The sequence below is a fragment of the Vipera ursinii genome (assembly GCF_947247035.1).
Source record: "Vipera ursinii genome assembly, chromosome: Z".
Taxonomy (NCBI): domain Eukaryota; kingdom Metazoa; phylum Chordata; class Lepidosauria; order Squamata; family Viperidae; genus Vipera; species Vipera ursinii.
This window is the reverse complement of record NC_139517.1, coordinates 63,036,381-63,056,335: the sequence shown is the minus strand read 5'-3', so window position 1 is coordinate 63,056,335 and position 19,955 is coordinate 63,036,381. Positions and strand designations below refer to the sequence as shown.

At 38.2% G+C, this 19,955-nt stretch overlaps 1 protein-coding gene across 1 annotated transcript in view; it reads left to right on the top strand.

The window, feature by feature from the left end:
* CNTNAP2 (contactin associated protein 2) overlaps positions 1-19,955 on the top strand; it is a gene marked incomplete at its 5' end in the record, with an annotated part of 1,430,381 nt that overhangs the window by 536,818 nt on the left and 873,608 nt on the right. Inside the window, one exon of the mRNA XM_083378276.1 lies at positions 2,277-2,470. Coding sequence (XP_083234402.1) covers positions 2,277-2,470 — 194 coding nt within the window. The remainder of the gene's footprint in view (positions 1-2,276; positions 2,471-19,955) is intronic.

The window sequence follows — 19,955 nt, the reverse complement described above, 5'->3', positions numbered from 1 at the left end:
CCAAAAAGTGGGCTGAAAAATTTGGCTTATACTCAAGTATATATGGTAATTCCAAAAGTCTTTGGAAACTGATGAATGGTTCCAGAAAAATAGACATGTGTGCACAATCAAAAATGGACTACCCTGGGTGGGTGAGAAGTTATGCATACCGGCCACCCAGAGGATCAATTTCATGCAGTTGTGCCATGATACAAAATCAGCAGGACATTTCAGGTTTGTAAAAACCTTACACTTAAATAAAAGGCAATTTTGGTGATCATCCATGAAAAAGGACATGGCCAAATGCCAAACTTGTGTGATGGCTAAGAGGCTGCAAGGGAAATCGCCAGTACTGTTACAACTAGTGGCGAACCCCTCAGCCCCATGCAAAGAAATAACCATGGATTTTATAGTGGAATTACCAGAAAGCAATGGGAAAACTGTAGTCTGGACAGTCACTGACTTGTTTTCTAAACAAGTGCACTTCATCCCTTGCCAAAAGATCCCCACCGCAAAAGCCTTAGTGAAACACAACACATCATATCTGATAAGGGGGTGCAATTTACATCAGCATTTTGGAAAGAATTTTTATCCCTTTCAGGAACCACCCAAGGACTGTCATCTAGTCATCATCCTCAGATGGGAGGTTCGGCTGAATGTTCAAACTCAGTACTTGAGCAATATTTAATTTTATTAATTTCCAGCAAGCAAATTGGCCAGACTTACTGCCTTTTGCAGAAGTGGCATATAATAATGCAGTCCATTCCAGCAGTTTACACTCCTTTTCAAGTATCTATTGGTCAAACTTTCAACCCCATGCCAGAACTAACCCCAAACAAACCAGTATTCCCAGTACTGAAGGAATGGATTGCACAATTACAAAACATCTGGCCAATCATTAGGAAAGCTTTAGACAAAGGTAGACAAGCAGACAAAACACAAGCAGACAAAAAAAGAGTCGATCCCACACCATTCAGGGTGGGAGAGAAGGTATATTTATCCACAAAATACCTTAAATCCCTACAACCCTGTAAAAATTCAGACCAAAATATATTGGACCTTTTCCAATTAAAAGAATTATAAACTCACTTACAGTAGAATTAGAATTACCAAAAAATCTTAGGCACATACACCCAATTTTTCACTGCAGTTTACTAAAAAGAGAACAACTGTCACCCCTACAAACAAAAACCTCACCTCCACCATCTCCTATCATGGTGGAAGGAGAACAATACTTCGAGGTAAAAGCAACTTCAAGTTGCTTTAGAAGTTTCATACAGAATATCCTAACAAACCGGGCTAACATTATATTTTGTTTTCTTTACAGGTGGACCTCTCTTTTTTTGAAAAAAACAAATGAGGGCAGAATGTCAGAATCCATTTATATTTCATTTCTAACTCCCTGTGGAAATCTAAATCTCACCCCCTTACTGGATTCTGCCATTCCCAATGAGGGAAAGAGAAGACAGGGTTGTTAAAAGCCATCTCTATCCCTTAGATGCAAGGTTTGTTTATTCAGCTTGCCTGTAGGCCATCACAAAAGACCAGGGAAGAAACCCTTTCAACTAAGAAGAACAAAGAAAGAGGGTGGGGGGAATTCTGGTTTGCATCTCTGACTGGAATGTGAAGGGGAGGAAGTAATAATGTTGCAAATGTACTGGGGCTCTCCTTTCGCACGAGGAGTTTTGACCCCTGAAACTTGACTGATCCAGTACTGACCAAATGGACTGAGGGGAGGGGTTTTACTTTGGGGACACTTTAAAAGTATTGACCTGTGAGACAGTTTCCAGATCCTGTCTATATTATCCACTGTCAACCATGTTTTAGTCAGTGCTTTTTTTGTAAAAGAAAAAGGTGCCGGAATTCACACGTCATACAACCTGCCTTGCCTACCCTACAAGTTTCCATCCAAAAAATGTTTTGGGTGTTCTATGACAAAAAAAGTTTTAGTAAAAGTTCCTGTTTGGACAATCTCGTCTCCAAGAGTTCTTGTTTCCTAAGAGGTACCAGAATACCACTCAAGTTATGATGATAATTTTCAGGAATTGACAGAAACTAATGAACAAAACAGATTGATACTTTGACAGTATCTCCCCTTTTCTCTCAGAGCATGCATTGTTTCCTACCATTATAGGTGCTGCTTCAGAGTTCATCTGAAATACTTGTTACATACTGTAAATGGAGACAAAAGTAGGAAGTACTAATGAATGTACACTTAAATATATCTCAGTAAGGACTCACTTCCTATGAAAACCATATTAAAAATGTAATAGTATAATCTTTCCTTTACTTTTTAGGTGCTGGAGGCTGGTCCCCATCAGAAAGTAACCATTACCAGTGGCTGCAAGTGGATTTTAGCAATAGGAAACAGATCAGCTCAATTGCTACTCAAGGCAGATATAGTAGTTCTGACTGGGTAACTCAGTACCGAATGCTTTATAGTGATACAGGGAAAAATTGGAAGCCATATCACCAAGATGGAAATGTTTGGGTAAGTTACTTGTAAAGCATGTATTTTAATTATATTCCTTGAAATTCCCTCAACTATATCTAGGATGACCATGTAATTTATTTTCTGATTCCATGAATAAAGTAGAATAATATATTACTGAATAATAGATTATTCAATAATGTTTTATTTATGTGACAATGGCCATATTATTAATGTGCAATGAAAGTACATGTGGGATTCATTTAAATGTATGAAAAAGGAATTAATTAATAGAAGTTTATTAAATGAATAGAGAACAGATAGAAATAGGTTTTTGTCCCTGTTTCATATCATATCACACAAGTCATCTGATAAAATTCTAGAAAAAGATTGGGTAGTTGATGAGTCTTATGCACTAAGGTGATTTGGGTTGTGATGTACAAAGAAATACTGAGTCAATTCCTCCTGGTTGCTAAACAATACATTTTGACATTTGTTTAAAGTGCAAAAGTGAGGTTCACGTTTTGACACCTCTAACAGATAGCATTAAAGTGGACTATTTCCCGTTAGTAGAAATACCTTTGGTGCATATGCATTCCCAGAAAATTTTCAAATGCAAATGAAGAGGGCAATTCAACATGCCCTGAACTGAAGTACTAGGTGGCTGAGTAGTATCAAAAGAACTCTTCATTGAAATCTCCAAGTAACATTTATAAAGGCCAACTGTGGGGCATTTTTAAATATAGGAGGGAGGAAAAGCTCATAATGAAACCTCAACTATCCTTAGAAGGAATTGTTTTGGAATATATAAACAAGAAACCATACAATTTATTAAAATACATGTTGATGGCTACAAGCACAAATTCAGCACATCATTAGAAAAGAGATAGATTGTCAGATAGTTATCGGATTGGAAAACCAAACTTGGAATAAAGGATAAAACTAATTGAATGGATTTACAACTTAATTGAATAACAATAGCAATAGCGCTCCATAGTGCTACAGCATTCTCTCAGCAGTTTACAATGTCAGCATATTGCCCCCAACAATCTGGGTCTGCATTTTACCAACAATGGAAGGAATTAGCCTGCAATATGTATTCCAATCACCACACCAGCACAGCTCCTATAATTCTAGCAAGAATTGTTTCTGTATATATTATACAGTACACAATAGGGCAAATTCAGATATTTAAAGTATGGTTTCTAAGGGAGATTTTAAAAATGGCAAAAGATGATAAATAGAAATCAGAAACAAGTCTAGATGCTTACAAATTATTGATTGCAACTATCAGTTTGGGTAAAATGGAAGGGAAGAGTAGAACGTTCACTAGTTTCTTAATACTGTTTTTTTAGTTTTTTTCTTTACTTATTTCTTTCTTCTCCTATAATCTTGATAGAGAGGGGGGGGAGAGGAAGACTGGGTGGGGGGGGAAGAGAGACAATTTGGTACCAGATGAAATTTTCAGCTAGTCTTATTATATTGGAGAGTATCAGCATAGAACAAACATACCAGCCTTTAGGATGATGAAGGCTGCTGTTTTTTTCCTGTGAAATTAATATAAGTTTGAAAAGATGTTATTTTTTTTAAAAAAATAATAATATCCAAAGCCAATGGTGAGGATCAATATGATTTCAGTCTTTTTATATTTTTTATTGCCCAAATCCTTGATTCTCTCCTTGACAGTGTCTGCAAAAATCAAGTAAATTAAGTAAATTGAGCTAATATATGCAGGTAAGCTTACCTCTCATAATTTATATAGAATGTAATATTCAGCTTTTCTTGGCACAGTATTTTGGGACCATTATTCTTAAATTACAGAATACATATTCAGACAATATCAGGGTTTATATGGCTCTTGCTCTTCGGTCCTTTTTTTACATAAGTGCAGTGATTGCTTGACTAACTCAGTTTAAATGAAGAAATACAAAAATAATAATAATTATTATCAGTAAATCAGTTTAAAAATGACAGCCAGGAGACAAATTCTGAGAAATAAGGAAATGAATAATGGAGAAAATAAACAGTTTGGGAACATGTTTTGAGACAAAAACTCAGGGAACATTTTTTTTTTTTTTGTGGACTTCCGGTGGCTCCGCGGCGACGGAGGGAGCCTTCCCGGGCTGCCCGCGGCTCAGCTGGTGTTTTTTTCGCCCGAAACAGCGCCGATCAGCTGTTCGGGCGAATCTGAAGCCCCCTCCTCGGGAGAAGAGGAGGGGGTGAGCCCCCAGGTGGGGGTTGAGTTCTCCGGGGCCGCCTGAGCTTGGAGCTTGGGCGGCTGAAGGATTGAACTCCCCCGTAGCCTGGGCTGCTCCCAGCTGGCTAGCGTCTCTGCTCCGGACTTCATGGAGCAGAGCCAGGCGTCTGCGACCATCCCTGCTTGAAGGAGAGACTATGAAAAGGAAAGAGCAGGCAGAGCAGTACAAGAGGGAAAGATGAAGAGATGAAGAAGATTTTATTTTACTCTCAAGCTTGATGGACTTTGCTTAAAACTTAAAGTGAAAGTGCGTCACAATTGTAAGTAAAAGATGGCGGCTAAACCTCCCCCTAGAACTTTTCGGAGTGCTGGAAATTCTCCGGTGCAACAACAATCATTGCTGCAGGCGTTGCATTCTCCTGATGTATTGACATCGAAGGATCTTGAAAAACATACCCAGTTAATTTTGGAGTCAATGGGTGTTAAATTTCTACAGATGGAGGAGAAATTGGAGAAATTGGAGCAGAGAATGGAAGAAAGGATGGAACAGAAACTTAGAGAAATGAAGGTAGACATTTTGTCCTCAGTGCAAAAAGTTGCTAAATGTGTGGAGGTGCTGGATGATCAAGTGCAAGATTTGATTCAAAAGAATGCTTTATTAGAAGCAAAAGTATTGGAAATTGAAGATTTAAAAGACAAAATCGACAGTGAACAGAGCTTGGCCCAATTTTACCAGATGCAGTTTGCTGTGAGAATTAGAGGCCTAAAAGAGAATATTAAGGAAGATTTAAAGCAGCTGGTTTCTGAGGCTTTTGAGGGAGTATTGAACCATCCAGCATCTGAATTAAAACAAGGTATGGACAAAGTGTTTCGTGTGAATTCGTGGATTGCTAAACAGAGAAAGTTGCCTAGAGATGTGGTGGTTTATTTTGTAAAAAGGGAAATTAGAGATGAAGTTATACAAGCTGCCTACGATACCAAAGTTGTGATTGCTGGTCAACAAGTTTTGGTTCTAAAAGAAATTCCTCCAAAGATTTTAAAGAGAAGGAAGGATTTTATATTTCTTGTGCAAGAGCTCAAGCAAAGAGATATAAGGTTCAGATGGGAGATCCCAGCTGGGTTGAGCTTCATGTATGATGGCAAAAGGTACTGTTTGAGTAATGTGAAGCAAGCGCATGATTTTTATAATAATGTCTTGAAAGTAACCCCATCAACACTTCTGGAAGCTGCAGAGGGATCTGGAGAAGGAGAACATCAAGAGGATGAAGATGCACAGATAGACGAGAAGGGTACAGGAGGAGTTCAAGCTGCAACTCTTTTGGATGATCTTAGAGAACAGAGGGTGACGCGTGCTGCCTTAAAACGCTCAAAAAAGGAAAAAAAATAAGACCAGTAGAAATCTATGGAACTTCCACAAAATATTTATAGTTAAGTGGTAGTTGTGTTTTTTTAAAAAAAAAAAAAGTTTTGGGATGCTATGTATGGTAATAGATTTTTTTTTTTTAATTTGGAATTAATGGACAACTTACTACAGAGGAAGAGGAAGAAAGTTTTGTGGGTTAATGTGGGTTAATTTGTGTAAGAACTATTTATTAATGTGCAAATGAGAATATGTTAAGGTAATAGTGAATTGTGGAAGAACATAGATGGGAATGATGCTAGTTTTCTTTTATTTTAGTTTTTTATATATATTTAGTATTATTAAGGATTGGTTTACTATATACAAGCTAGAGAGTGATGGATTTTAGAGTTTATAATTGTTAGTATATGATTGTTTATGATTGCCTTTTAGATATATACCTTGTATTTTGCTCTGGGAAGTCGGGGGGGGAGGGGGGAGGAGGGGAAGTGGAGGGGGGGAGGTAGGGGAGGGAGGAGGGGGAGGGGGAGGGGGGGAGATAGGGGGGAGGTAGGGAGGGGAGGAGGGAGGGGGAAGGGGGGTTTTTTTAAAGGAAAACTGTATTTTATAAAACTTTTCAATAAAAAAAAAATACAAAAATAATAATAATTATTATCAGTAAATCAGTTTAAAAATGACAGCCAGGAGACAAATTCTGAGAAATAAGGAAATGAATAATGGAGAAAATAAACAGTTTGGGAACATGTTTTGAGACAAAAACTCAGGGAACATTTTGTCTTTCTCTTGTGACCTTTATCTCCAGTGAGCATAATCACTACAGAAGGCAACACTGTACAACAATTGCCTATATTTATTGATTCATATTTGAAGTTGGTTGTCCCCTTAGTACATTTCTCAATTTCAGCACAACTAATCAGAGATACACATTGCTAGTCAATACAATTTTCCTAACAAATGTAAGCAGAAAAGTCAGATAGTTAGTATAACCTTTCTCAGTTCCTTTTTCCAAGAATTTCCAGTATAAAAGAGAGGGTAGGAAGACCAAGAGACTAACACTGCCTTTCCATTCATGAATACAGACATAACTTACCTAACTTTTTAATTTTTTTACTTTAAAATTTGGACTCTGAGCAACTAATTTTCATCAGCAATGTGATAATTCACAAAGGAATTAAGATGGAATTAGGTGTTTTGAGTAGTTCTTAGTCATGGAGGTTCATGACTTATTTCTTGTTACTTTATCCATCAATAATACTTTATCTTCTGGTTTCACAGCTTGTTTGTGTTTTAATTGGCATATTTTGTGCTTCTGTGCACTTATGTGTTCAATTGGACTGTTTCAAAACTCGTAAACTTGAATATTCCTCATATAACTCATAAATTCCAATATTAAGATTATTTGTGAAAATTAGCAGCCAGGCAAGTTTTCAAAGAGGTCACATTCCACTCAAATATAGGCTGTCTGGTTTGGGACTGTCTTTTCCTGGTTGTTTGTATCCATAATAGAAGCCACATCCCAGCAATAAGAATATGTTTCAAGTCTCCTTAGCTGAAAGGCATTGACTCACAAAGCACAGAAGGGGAGCCTCTTCTGCTATGGAGCCTGCCCAACACCCCTTTGGAGATCAGGCCAGTCCCAACCTTTCTGCCTTTTATAAGACCTTTAAAACTTTGTGACCAAGCCAGAGAGTCCAACTGTATGTCAGAGCCCATTTCCTGTTAATGATTGCTTTGTTATTCTGTTCATTGTGTAATTAAATTAAAAAAAAAAACCTTGGTTCCCATACCTCCAAAGTAACCTTGAACTGCTCATGCAGAAAGAGGAAGAAATAATACCTCTTAAAAAAGAATATGATTAAAAGAAAAATATGTGGGAGAACAAATGTTTGAAATGATCCTCTTCTGTATGCATTAGAAAAAGAGATCAAATATCAGATAGTGATGTAGAGGTAGGAGGAATTCTTTCAAGGTGAATTTAGATCTTTTCCTTTGATCCATATTTTCTTGGATTTTTAATAAGATTAATGAAGCCCCTTTTCTATACACTATTGGTTTCCTCTGGAATAACTATTTGTACTCAAATTATAAGATTTCAAAAGTTGACAGAATTATATCCGTCAAACTTTGTTTCAAATTTTGGAAAAGATATGAAATAAAGGAGGCCCTGTCCTGAATGGAAATGAACTCACAACCCCCCAGAAATGATGCATTTGGAGAATATAAAATAAATCAGGGATTTTTTTTAATAGAAGCAACATATCACCACCATTATCACTCCATTATCACTGTATGTGCCTTCAAGTCAGTTTTGATAACTGCCTAGTCAAGTCCCGGTAGTTTTCTTGGCATCCCTGAGGCTGAGAAAGAGCAACTGATCCAAGGCTGTCAGTTTTGTTTCTAGGACAAGACTAGAACTCATGATCTCCCAGTTTCTAGCCTGTTGCCTTAAGCAATACACCAAACTGGCTCATATTGTTAAATTCTAATAAATTTTAATAAAGAGAAAAATTGAATTGTTTTTATATTTTAGTGTCATGGTTCCGATGAATGAGACAATTCAAAAAAATTGCAGGCATATTATTTATCTAAAAAGCCTTAGTAATGAAACAAAACATCGGCACTCATGAAGGAATGCCAGAATCTGAAATCTCCTCCACCCAAACCCATCATAACACACACAATCTCCGCCCTTATCTACACATCATAAATCATATTATCCAATTAGTTTTACATATGTGGTCTCTCCTCCCATTCTGTATGTGGGCTTTTCTAATCTTCTCAAAATAGTCGTTAGAAAATTCCTTCCCTTCAAGATTCAAAGTGAAGCAATTTAAACAAAAGGCTGTCTCTTATATTGTCAGTGGAAAAACATGTCAATGTTTGCAGCATTGATATCCGGCCTCCCTTACAAAAATAAAAGATCCCGTAATGTAAATAAAGTTTCTCATAAAACTTTTTGATAAGTATGCGAGCTTTCACATCACTAGTTTTCACCCAAATGGCTTCCGACAATGGGTATCCCTTCCATTGTACTAGGTACTGCAATTTTCCCTTAAAGATTCTAGAGTCAAGGATACGTTTCACTTCATAATGGGTCTGACCCACTACTATGAGGGGTCCAGGAGCTTTCTTAGGGGGAGGTCTTAAAGTGGAAGCTTGAAAAGGTTTCAGTAAGCTGCAATGGAACACCGGGTGAATTTTCCCCCAAAGTCTGGTGAGTTTCAATTTTACTGTGACTGTGTTGATGATTTTCACAATGGGAAAAGGCCCCAAGAATTTTGGTCCCAATTTCTTGCTGGTTAATTTGAGACGTAAATATTTAGTTGACAGATAAACCTTTTTCCCAATTTGGAATATCCTTTGGGGAGCCCTCTTTTTATCAGCTTGTTTTTTATAAGTCTCAGAAGTCTTCTTTAATGCTGATTTCATGTTTCTCCAAACCTCTTCCCACCCCCTTACCCATTGATCAATTGTCTGGGAAGCAGAGGGCACCTGAGGATAGTTAGGCATCGGGCAGAACTCTTTTCCTATGGCTACTCTGAAAGGTGTGTAGCCAGTGCTGCTGTGAACAGAATTATTGTAGGCCACCTCGGCAAAAGGGAGAAGGTCAGTCCAGTTTGTCTGTTGGTAAGAAACATAGCATCTGAGGTATTGCTTCACCATTTTGTTAGCGGATTCTGCAGCCCCATTGGTAGCTGGATGAAAAGCAGATGATAAGCCTTGAAATGATCCAATTAATTTAAGGAAATTCTTCCAAAATTTCACTGTGAACTGCACTCCTCTATCTGAAATTATTTGCTTAGGGACACCATGCAGTTGGTAGATATGTTTCAGGAACAATTTAGTCAGTGGTTATGCAGATGGGAGTCCTTTACAGGCAATAAAGTGAGCCTGCTTCAAAAACTATCACAGTCCATATGATAGTATTTCCTCTGCGTTTGGGTAGGTCTACAATAAAATCCATAGCTATATCTTCCCATGGTTGAGAAGGGTCTGCTACCGACGGCAGTAGCTCTTGGGTTTTCCCTGGAATTGTTTTCATGGTGGCACATACAGTACAAATCTTGACATTGTTTTTCACATCTCGTTTTAGCCCAGGCCACCAAAATTGCTGGCGGATGAGGTGTAGAGTTTTTAAATATCTGAAGTGTCCAGCCTGTTTTACATCATGGCTGTGTCTGAGAGCATTGAGACGAAGGGTTTCAGGTAGACACAATTCCCCCCCCCATGTATGCCAAACCATCCCTGCATGTTAGAGAAGTTTGATTATCTTTGAACCATTGATCGGTAAGGAGCTCTCGTTTTAACTTCTTCACTCCCAGGTCATTAGGATTAGGGGTTCTGCAAGGTGTGAGTTGTGCTGCAGGTTGTGAACTGGGGATAGTTGCCTCGTAGACCTCTTCACGTTCACTTTTGTACTGTGGCAGTCAGGATAGCACATCAGCTAGGAAGTTTCTCCTTCCTGGTATGTACTTTAAAGCAAAGTTAAAATGGTTAAAGTACTGTGCCCATCGCACTTGCTTTGGGGACAATTTTAGGGAGTTTTTAGTGCCTCTAAATTTTTGTGATCTGTCCATACCTCAAAAGACAGCTTTCTCCCTTCTAAATAGTGCTGCCAGTTTAATAGCCCACAACTAATTGCAAAGGCCTCCTTCTCCCAGACTGTCCATCTCCTCTCGCCTTCTGTGAATTTCTTAGAGGTGTAGGCACAAGGTTGTAGGACTCCACTTTTATTCTTTTGTAGTAACACAGCTTCAACTGCCACGTCGCTGGCATCTGCTTGAATTACAAAGCACTCCCAGGGGCAGGGGTGCTTTAGGACCAGTTCAGCCACAAATAGTCTTTTTAAATTCTCAAAAGCTTTCTGACAACTCATAGTGCATGCTAGTGGTTGGCCAGGTCATGGTTTTCTCCCTCCCTTACCCATTTTGAGTAATTCTGTAAGTGGTAGAGCAATCTCAGCAAAAGAGGGGGTGAATTGATAGTAGAAATTGGCAAACCCTAGGAAGTTTGGGAGCTGTTTGCGAGTCTTTGGGGGCTGCCATTCAATTATAGTTTTCATTTTGGCTAGGTCCATTTCGATGCCCTCATCGGAAATTCTATAGCCAACACAATCTAATCGGGTTCGGTGAAATTCACATTTTGACAATTTGACATAAAGTTTGGCATTCAATAGTTTCTTTAACACTTCTCTCACCGGTCTTATGTGATCAGTCATATTCGTACTGTATATCAGAATGTCAACATAGATACACCAGGACCCTTTTGTATAAATGTTCATGTAGGACCTCATTATTCAACTGCATAAATATGGCTGGGCCCCCCTGCAGTCCAAATGGCATGACTTTGAATTAGTAGCTTCCCAAGGGGCAGTTGAAGGCCGTTTTCCACTCATCCCTCTCCTTTTTTCTCACCCAGTAATATGCTTCTCTCAGATCTAACTTGGTGAAGATGCTCGCCTACGCCAGGTGGGTTAGTAAGTCTTTCAGGAAGGGGAGAGGTTATTTATTTTCTACACTTACAGCGTTTAGGCCTTTATAGTCCATGCAGAGAAGAGAAACTCATCTTTTTTCCCTTTGAACAACACAGGGGCTCCCACAGTAGACTTGGCCCATTTGATGAATCCCCTCGCTAGGTTTGTATCTACATGTCACTGCATCTCCTCCATTTCAAGGGGGGACATAGCGTACATTCTTGGTCATGAAAATTTGGCCCCCGCAACAGTTCAATGGAACAATCATTGGCGTGCAAAGCTTGGATGAAAAAGTGGAGGATCTTAGTCAAAAGAACTCTATATTAGAAGTAAAAGTATTAGAGAATGAAAATATAAGGGATAAAATGGATGGAGACTTGAGTCTGGTCCAGTACCATCAGATGGAGTTTGCTATCAGAATCAGGGGCTTAAAAGAGAATCCTAAAGAAGATTTAAAGCAGCTGATCTCCGAGGCTTTGGAAGTGATACTGGGCCAATCAGCAGCTGAAATTGAGGGAAGTATAGATAAAATCTTTCGTGTGAACTCCTGGATTGCAAGGCAGAGGAAGTTACCTAGAGATGTGGTGGTTTACTTTACAAAGAGAGCAATTAGGGATGAAGTTATTCAAGTTGCTTATGATACTAAGTTTGTGGTTGCTGAGCAAGAAGTTCTGGTTTTAAAAGAGATTCCTCCAAAGATTTTAAGGAGAAGGAAAGATTTTGCCTTCCTAGCACAGGAACTTAAGAAATGTGACATCAAGTTTAGATGGGAGATCCCAGTGGGCATGGTGGTGATGCATGAAGGTAAAAGACACCATCTGGTTACAGTGACTCAGGCACGTGATTTTTACAGCAAAGTTTTAAAAGCAACCCCTCTATCACTTTGGGAAGCTGTAAAGGGATATGGCGAGGGAAAGCCTCAAGATGCTGATGGAACACAGACAGAGGAGAATGGTGCTAGAGGGGATCAAATTACAGTTTCATCGGCAGCTGCTGGAGAGCAGAGGATGATGTGTGCCGCTTTAAGACGAGTGAGACAAGAGCAAGAACAAGATCAGCAGAAAGTTATGGAACCTCCAAAGCGTACTTACAGTGAAGCTGTGGGAGGGGCGTGGCCTAAGGAAGTTAAAGGGGTCCTGGCAGACGTGCTCCAGAAGCTTCGGGATGCCAAGAATGGCGACTAAGTTCTTAACTTGGAATGTTAATGGATTAAATTCACCACAGAAGAGAAAGAAAGTTTTTTCAATATTTAAAACAATTTAAGACTGATGTTATTTGTTTGCAAGAAACGCATATTAGGGTCATGGACCAAAAGTATTTGTTGAACTCAAGGTTGGGCACGCAATTTATTGCCTCTGCAACGAACAAGAAAAATGGAGTGGTTATTTATATTAAGAGTACTCTGACAGCGGAACTAATCGAAGTAGACAAGCAAGGAAGATATGTTATGATAGATCTGCTGTTAGAAGGCAAAAAAATGCTTTTAGTTGGACTGTATGCTCCTAATCAACAACAAACTGATTTTTTTAGTTTACTACATACAAAGATTACCCAGTTGGATTATAAATCTTTTATTTTTATGGGAGATTGGAATGGTGTCCTAGATGTACAGCTGGATAAAGCTGGTTTTTTTAAGCATACCCCGAGTCATGCTAAACTGCCTAAATCTTTTTTTGAAATGAAGGATGACCTGGAATTGCAAGACATTTGGCGAGATACACACATACATGAAAAGGATTATACTTTTTTTTCTGATAGACATCAATCTTTTTCTAGGATTGATTTTATATTACTGACTAATGACCTTTTTACTAGGACTAAGAAGGTAAAGATTTGTGCAAGAACTATATCTGACCATAGTCAAGTTTGGTTGGAGATCAACAAGGACAATAGAGATAGGCACTCCTGGCGCGTAAATGAGAATTTGTTTAGAAACCAGAGAAATGTGGAAGAATGTAAAAAGCAGATGAAGGATTTTTTTGAAATTAATATGAACAAGGAAAACTCTATGGACATGGTTTGGGATGCTAGCAAGGCTTATATGAGAGGGGTGTTAATATATATGAACAATAAATATAGACGTAATTTGGAAGTTAGAAGGAAAGAACTGGAGAATGAAATTAGGGAAAAAGAAAAGGCCCTAATTTTGAATCCATCGGATGCGAAGATTAAGGAGGTCATTAAACTGCTAAGAGGACAATTTGATAAGTTGATGGTTGATCAGGTGGCAACTAACTTACTGTTTGCTAGGCATAATACTTTTTGCAATGCCAATAAACCAGGTAGGTGGTTAGCCTACAGGCTAAGGAAAAAACAAAGGGCTTCTAATATAGATAAAATTGAATACAAAGGAAAGGTTGTGTTTCAACAGGATCTTATCAAGGAAGCCTTTGTGGATTTTTATTCTAAACTATATGTTAAGGAGAAGATTAATGAAACAGATATTGATGTATATTTGAAGAATGCTAGCATCCTGGTTCTGACACAGGAACAAAAGGAGGAGATTAATCAATTGATAACAGAAGAAGAAATTTTTATAGCAATTAAGGAATTGAAGTTGGATAAAGCGCCAGGTACGGATGGTCTGACTGCGGTCTACTACAAACATCTACAATTGGAGCTGATAAAGCCATTAAGGGAATTGTTTCAGACAATTCAGAAGGGGGGAAAGGTGCCTCCGTCTTGGAGAACTGCTTTTATTTCTTTGATTCTGAAGGAAGATCAAGATGCTACTCAAGTAAAAAACTACAGACCAATATCACTTTTAAATACAGACTACAAGATATTTGCTAAGGTATTAGCTAATAGATTGATGAGGGTTTTGCAACAGATGATTCATGGGGATCAAACTGGGTTTATTAGTGGTAGACAAATGAAAAATAATGTGAGGCATATAGTTGATGTGGTGGAGTTTTTGGAAAGGAACAACCAGATCCCTGCGGCACTAATTTTTTTAGATGCTGAAAAAGCTTTTGATCAATTGAATTGGCAATTTTTGATGAAAGTTTTAGATAAAATGAATTTTGGGGATAAATTTTTACAACCAATTAGGGCATTATATCAAAAACAAACTGCCCAAATAATAGTTAACAATAGTCTGACTGACGTATGCAATATTGAGAAGGGCACAAGACAAGGGTGTCCGTTATCACCTTTATTATTTGTTTTAACATTGGAGATATTATTGATAAAAATATGGAATTCGGAAAAAATTAAGGATATTCAAATTAGAGATCAGGATTATAGATTGAGGGCGTTTGCAGATGATCTGGTTGTTACGGTGACTCAGCCAGAAAGCTCTGTTGTGGACCTGATGGAGATAATAATGCAATATGGGAAGGTTTCTGGATTTAAGGTTAATGTACAAAAACCAAAAATTTTGGCCAAAAATATGACAACACCGCAAAAGGCCCTTTTAGAAGGATTAACTGGATTTGAGATTGTTAAAAGGGTTAAATATTTGGGGGTGTATCTGTCACCCTCAAATGCAAAGTTATATAAAAATAATTATGAAAAGTTATGGGGAAAAATTCAAAAAGAATTGGAGAGTTGGGAAAAATTGCAATTGTCTTTACTGGGAAGAATTGCAGCAGTGAAAATGAATGTCCTGCCTAAATTTTTATTTTTATTCCAAATGATACCGATTCTTAAAAAAGATTCTAATTTGGAAGAATGGCACTGGGGTATCAATAAATTTGTGTGGGCAGGGAAAAGGCCACGAGTTAAACTTAAGATTATGCAGGATACTCGTGAAAGAGGTGGTCTTAAAATGCCTAATCTTAAATTATATTATGAAGCTGCTGCTTTGTCAGGAATAAGTGATTGGATTAATTTGACACAAGGGAGATTATTAAATCTTGAGGGCCACGACTTGTTATTTGGCTGGCATGCATATTTGTTGTATGATAAGAAGGTAGATAATGTATTTAAAGTGCATATTTTAAGACAGGAATTGTTGAGAGTTTGGAAGAAGTATAGACATAAGTTAGACTGCAAGATGCCGTTGTGGGCAATCCTGAAACATGCAATAGAAAACATAAATGTAGGCTTCAAACATGATGTGACTACGTATAAGGAGATCTTAAGTTTGGAAAGGAATGTCTGGTGTTTGAAGCCGTACAATCTCTTGCGAGATGAGAAGATTGTTCAAACTTGGTTCCAATATACTCAATTACGTGCCAGGTGGAAAGAAGACCAGAAAATTGGTTTCTCAATGACTGATGAAAATTTGATAAAGCAAATTAGAAATCAGGGTCCAGCACATATTAAACGGATTTATCTTCCATTGATAGATATTGACTCAGAAACAGAACTTGTTAAAGACTGTATGATAAAATGGGCCCAGAATATCCAAGAAGTTATTACAATGGATACTTGGGAAAAGATCTGGGTGAGGAACGTAAAATTCACGCAAGCCCAAAACCTAAGAGAGAACTTTTATAAAATGTTTTATAGATGGCATTTAGATCCTAAAAAGCTTGCAAGTATGTATCCGAATTATCAACCTAAATGTTGGAGATGTGGTGGTGAAGATGCAACGTATTTTCATATATGGTGGACCTGCAAAAAGGTTAAGGCTTTTTGGATAAAAATTTGGTGGAATATGCAGAAGATCTTTAAGCAAAGGATAAAGTTTTGTCCGCAATTGTTTTTGCTGGGCATAATTACAGATGCTACTGTTGTGGACATTAAGTTGATGTTGAATTTAATTACAGCAGCAAGACTCTTAATAGGTCAATATTGGAAAAAGGAGGAACTGCCGACTATAGAAGAATGGACTCTAAAGGTTTCTGACCTGGCAGAAATGGCAAAGATTTCGGCTTACTTGAAAGATCATTCACAAGAACGTTATATTATGGAGTGGAAAAAGTGGATTGATTATATTCAGAACAAATATGGGACTAAAAAGTTTCATTTAGCATTTGAATAAGTTTCCTTTTCTTTTTTCTTTTTTCTTTTCCTTTTTATATGTAACATTAGTATTGCTTGTAGTCATTTTATATGAGCTAGAGGGCGATAGAATTAATAGTTTATTGTTTTTAGCATATGGATGTTTATGATTGTTCTTTGTTTTTATACCTTGTACTTAGCTCTGGGAAGTCGGGGGGGAGGGGGAATGGGGGGGAGGGATAGGGAGAGTTAGGTAGGGGTGGGGGGAGGGGGGATTGTTAAAGATAAAATGTACTGTAAAACTTTTCAATAAAAAAAATGGAACAATCATTGGCCTGGTGAGGATGCAAGATATTGCATTCTTTCTCACTAAATGCCTCTGCTAGGTCCTGGTACTTGCTAGGGATGAGCGGCTCTCCAGGTGGCCGTAAGGTAGCCATGTGCGCTTGATCATTGGGTGGGCTAAAATCCCCTGTAATATGTGTTGAATCAATGGAATGATCAGGCCCTATGGGTAATCTCACAGTTCTCATTCATTTTTCCCACCAGATAAATGGCTTCCATTTGTCTAGCCAGGCTAGTCCTAGAATCACAGTCTCAGACATCTTTGGAGCTACCAGGAAGTGAATAAACTCCCAGTGCTTGCCTATTTCCAGGCGTAAGGGCTCCATTAATTGTATGATTAAAGTCCCTCCCATTAGGGAGCCATCGGCTTGCTCAAACCTCACAGGTTTGGAGAGCAGTTTAGCCCATATTCCCAGTCTTAAGGCACATGAAGGCTAATGATGCATCAGGAGCAGTCAGTATTGACTAGCACTTTCAGGTCTACTTGTGCCCCTGACTTAGGAATTATGAGTTTAGCAGGCAATAATAAGGGTAGGATGCCTTGACTCACCATCAGGTCATTCTCCTCTTCGTCATCACTGTCAAAAGAGGGTAGAACAGGAGTGGGTCCAGTCTGAGTTCCAGCGTCCTCCCGTGTGGGGGATGTGACCTGGACAACAGGTTCCTGTGTCATCTGGTTGGATTTCTCTCCTTTTAGCCACTGTGCAGCTCTCTTTCTCATTGCTGGTCCTGGTCTCTTCTGTTGTTGGGGGAGGGGAACCCGGCATTTTGCTGCTTGATGTCCCTGCTGTCCGCATTGGAAACACTTAATTGCCAGGTCTACAGGTGGCTTGGGTCTTTCAGCCATCACAGTAGTTGGAGATCTTTGTGGGGGTGATTGCCATTCAGGTTGTTCTGACCTTGGCTCGGGTTCAGGTAGAAGAGGCTTCAATCCCCGCCCTTATCTACATGTCATAAATCACATTATCCAATTAGTTTTACATATGAGGTCTTACCTCCCATTCTGTATGTGGGCTTTTCTAATCTTCTCAAAATAATCATTAGAAAATTCCCTCCCTTCAAGATTCAAAGTGGAGCAGTTTAAACAAAAGGCTGTCTCTTATATTGTCAGTGCAAAAACATGTCAATGTTTGCAGCACTGACATTTAGATTGAGTAGGATTTATTATTTGGGCACTGCATGCCAATATTAGCTCATTCAATGATTGCCAATCTTCTCATTTTTAGAAATGCTAGATTATAGTTCCCATAATCCTGGCTGCATGCCCCCTAGCTCCAAATTATTTGATGGTACCAGAAAAAGCTGAAATGTTTACTAAAGCAGTTCCTTTCAATACAGTTAGAAACTATCAAGGCAAGCTAAATTAATACTAATGTTTGAACTTTTTTTTATTTAAATATTTGTAAAATAAGATAAAGAAGTCCCTGCAGATTTTACTCCACTAGTCATTGCCGACTATAGTGAGTGGTGTTTATCTCTGTTTCAAGGCCATTGATCCAGCTCTATCCAAAGACCCATAATCATGTGGACAGCATGCTGTCATCAAGCACTGTTACCTTGCTACCACAGAGGTATCTATTTATCTACTTGCATTTGAATGTTTTTGAATGCCTAGCTTGGCAGGACCTGGGGTGAGGACAGGAGCTTATCATGTCATATGACACTCAGGTCTTGAACCTGGGGTGCTGACTTTCCAGCCAAGAAGCCTAGCGTCTTTACCATTGAACTACCATGCCACCCCTTAAAGCAAATGGGATAAACTTAAATCAGTCCAAATTGTTCACCTGTAACCCTACTTCTACCACCCATCCTGTAAGTATGTGGCCAATGACAAAAGGAACATATATTATAGGGGGAATATTTTATAAGCAAGCTTGACATACTGAAGGATCTTACATATCATTAGATTCCAGAGATGTTTACAGACAAGTATGCTTTAGAGATGTGGAAATGTACCCCAGTGGCTTTTTTCAAATAGTCTGTAGTTTCTACAGCTCATATTTTGCTCTTTATGTTTCCTAGAATGGGAATCTTAAATGCCAAATCTTTCCCCGGATTATAGTGTGTTCTCAGATAGTATAGTGATTAGATTTACACATGACTTTCATTACAGCAAAAGGTCAGTGTGTGATTGGAATTCACTTATATATGCCTCATTTTTTAATGTCAGATGATATTGATGTAATAAGCAAAACAGGAACACCAACATAAATTGATGTTTCTAGTATTTTAGGTGAGGGCTAAGAGTAAAAATATTTAATGAATGGAAATTTGATAGCTGATGAACTTGCAGTCCAGTACTTTTTCTGTTATTAATGTATGTAATAAACAAGAATATACAGCATATGCTCACCTTTGTGCTGCTTACTAGCCACTATAAATATTTCTTTAAGAATTAGAACTGTGAATTTTAAAAAGCAAAATTAAAGCTTAGACAAGCTCTATTTTCCAATGAAAAAAGAGAAAACTTCATTAGATTATAAGTTTGAACCAAATCAACTTTTATCTGTTTAATTGGATTATGATTATTTACAATTATATGTTTGAATAGCCTAAATACTATTTTTAAACTGCACATTGGAATATTGTAACTACTGATTGTTTTTTTAAAAAATATTTCATCATTAAAAATTTGCATAATTTCAAAAAGAGTAGGGTACATTTAAGGATAGTCAATTGATAGCGTAGTGTCTACCAACTTGTCTTCTCTCTCCCTTCTCTGTACATCCACAAGTTTTGCTTTACAAGTATCCACCTAGAATCAAATCCACAGATTTACAGAAAAAAAATGAAAAGTCACAAGTTTTGTGCCTGGATGGGAACCTATCAGTGGCCTTTATAATATGGGCTATAATTTTATGTATTGAATAGTTGGTTTTCATTTCAGTTAAATTCAGTAGGTTTTTATTAATCAATACAGTTTAATACTGTGTTTCCCTGAAAATAAGACTGGGTCTTATATTTATTTTTGGTTCAAAAGACCCATTAGGGCATATTTTCAGGAGATGTCTTATTTTTCTATGTATGGGAGGTGGTAAGTGCACAAGGCCCAAAGGTGTCCGGCAGCACCCACAGCCAACTTGCTCCTTGGTCGATGCACTCTGTGATTGTGAAGCCTGTGCAGTGCAGGTGAGTGGGAGCAATGCTACCACTGGCCGGCCCCTGCCAGATGCTCCATGTGGCTGCCTGCCCACACCATCCCACCATCTGGTTGCTCATGGTTGCAACAGTTTGGCAGGTGTGAGGCAAGGCGAGGCAGGTGGGGGTAGGGTGGGCTGGC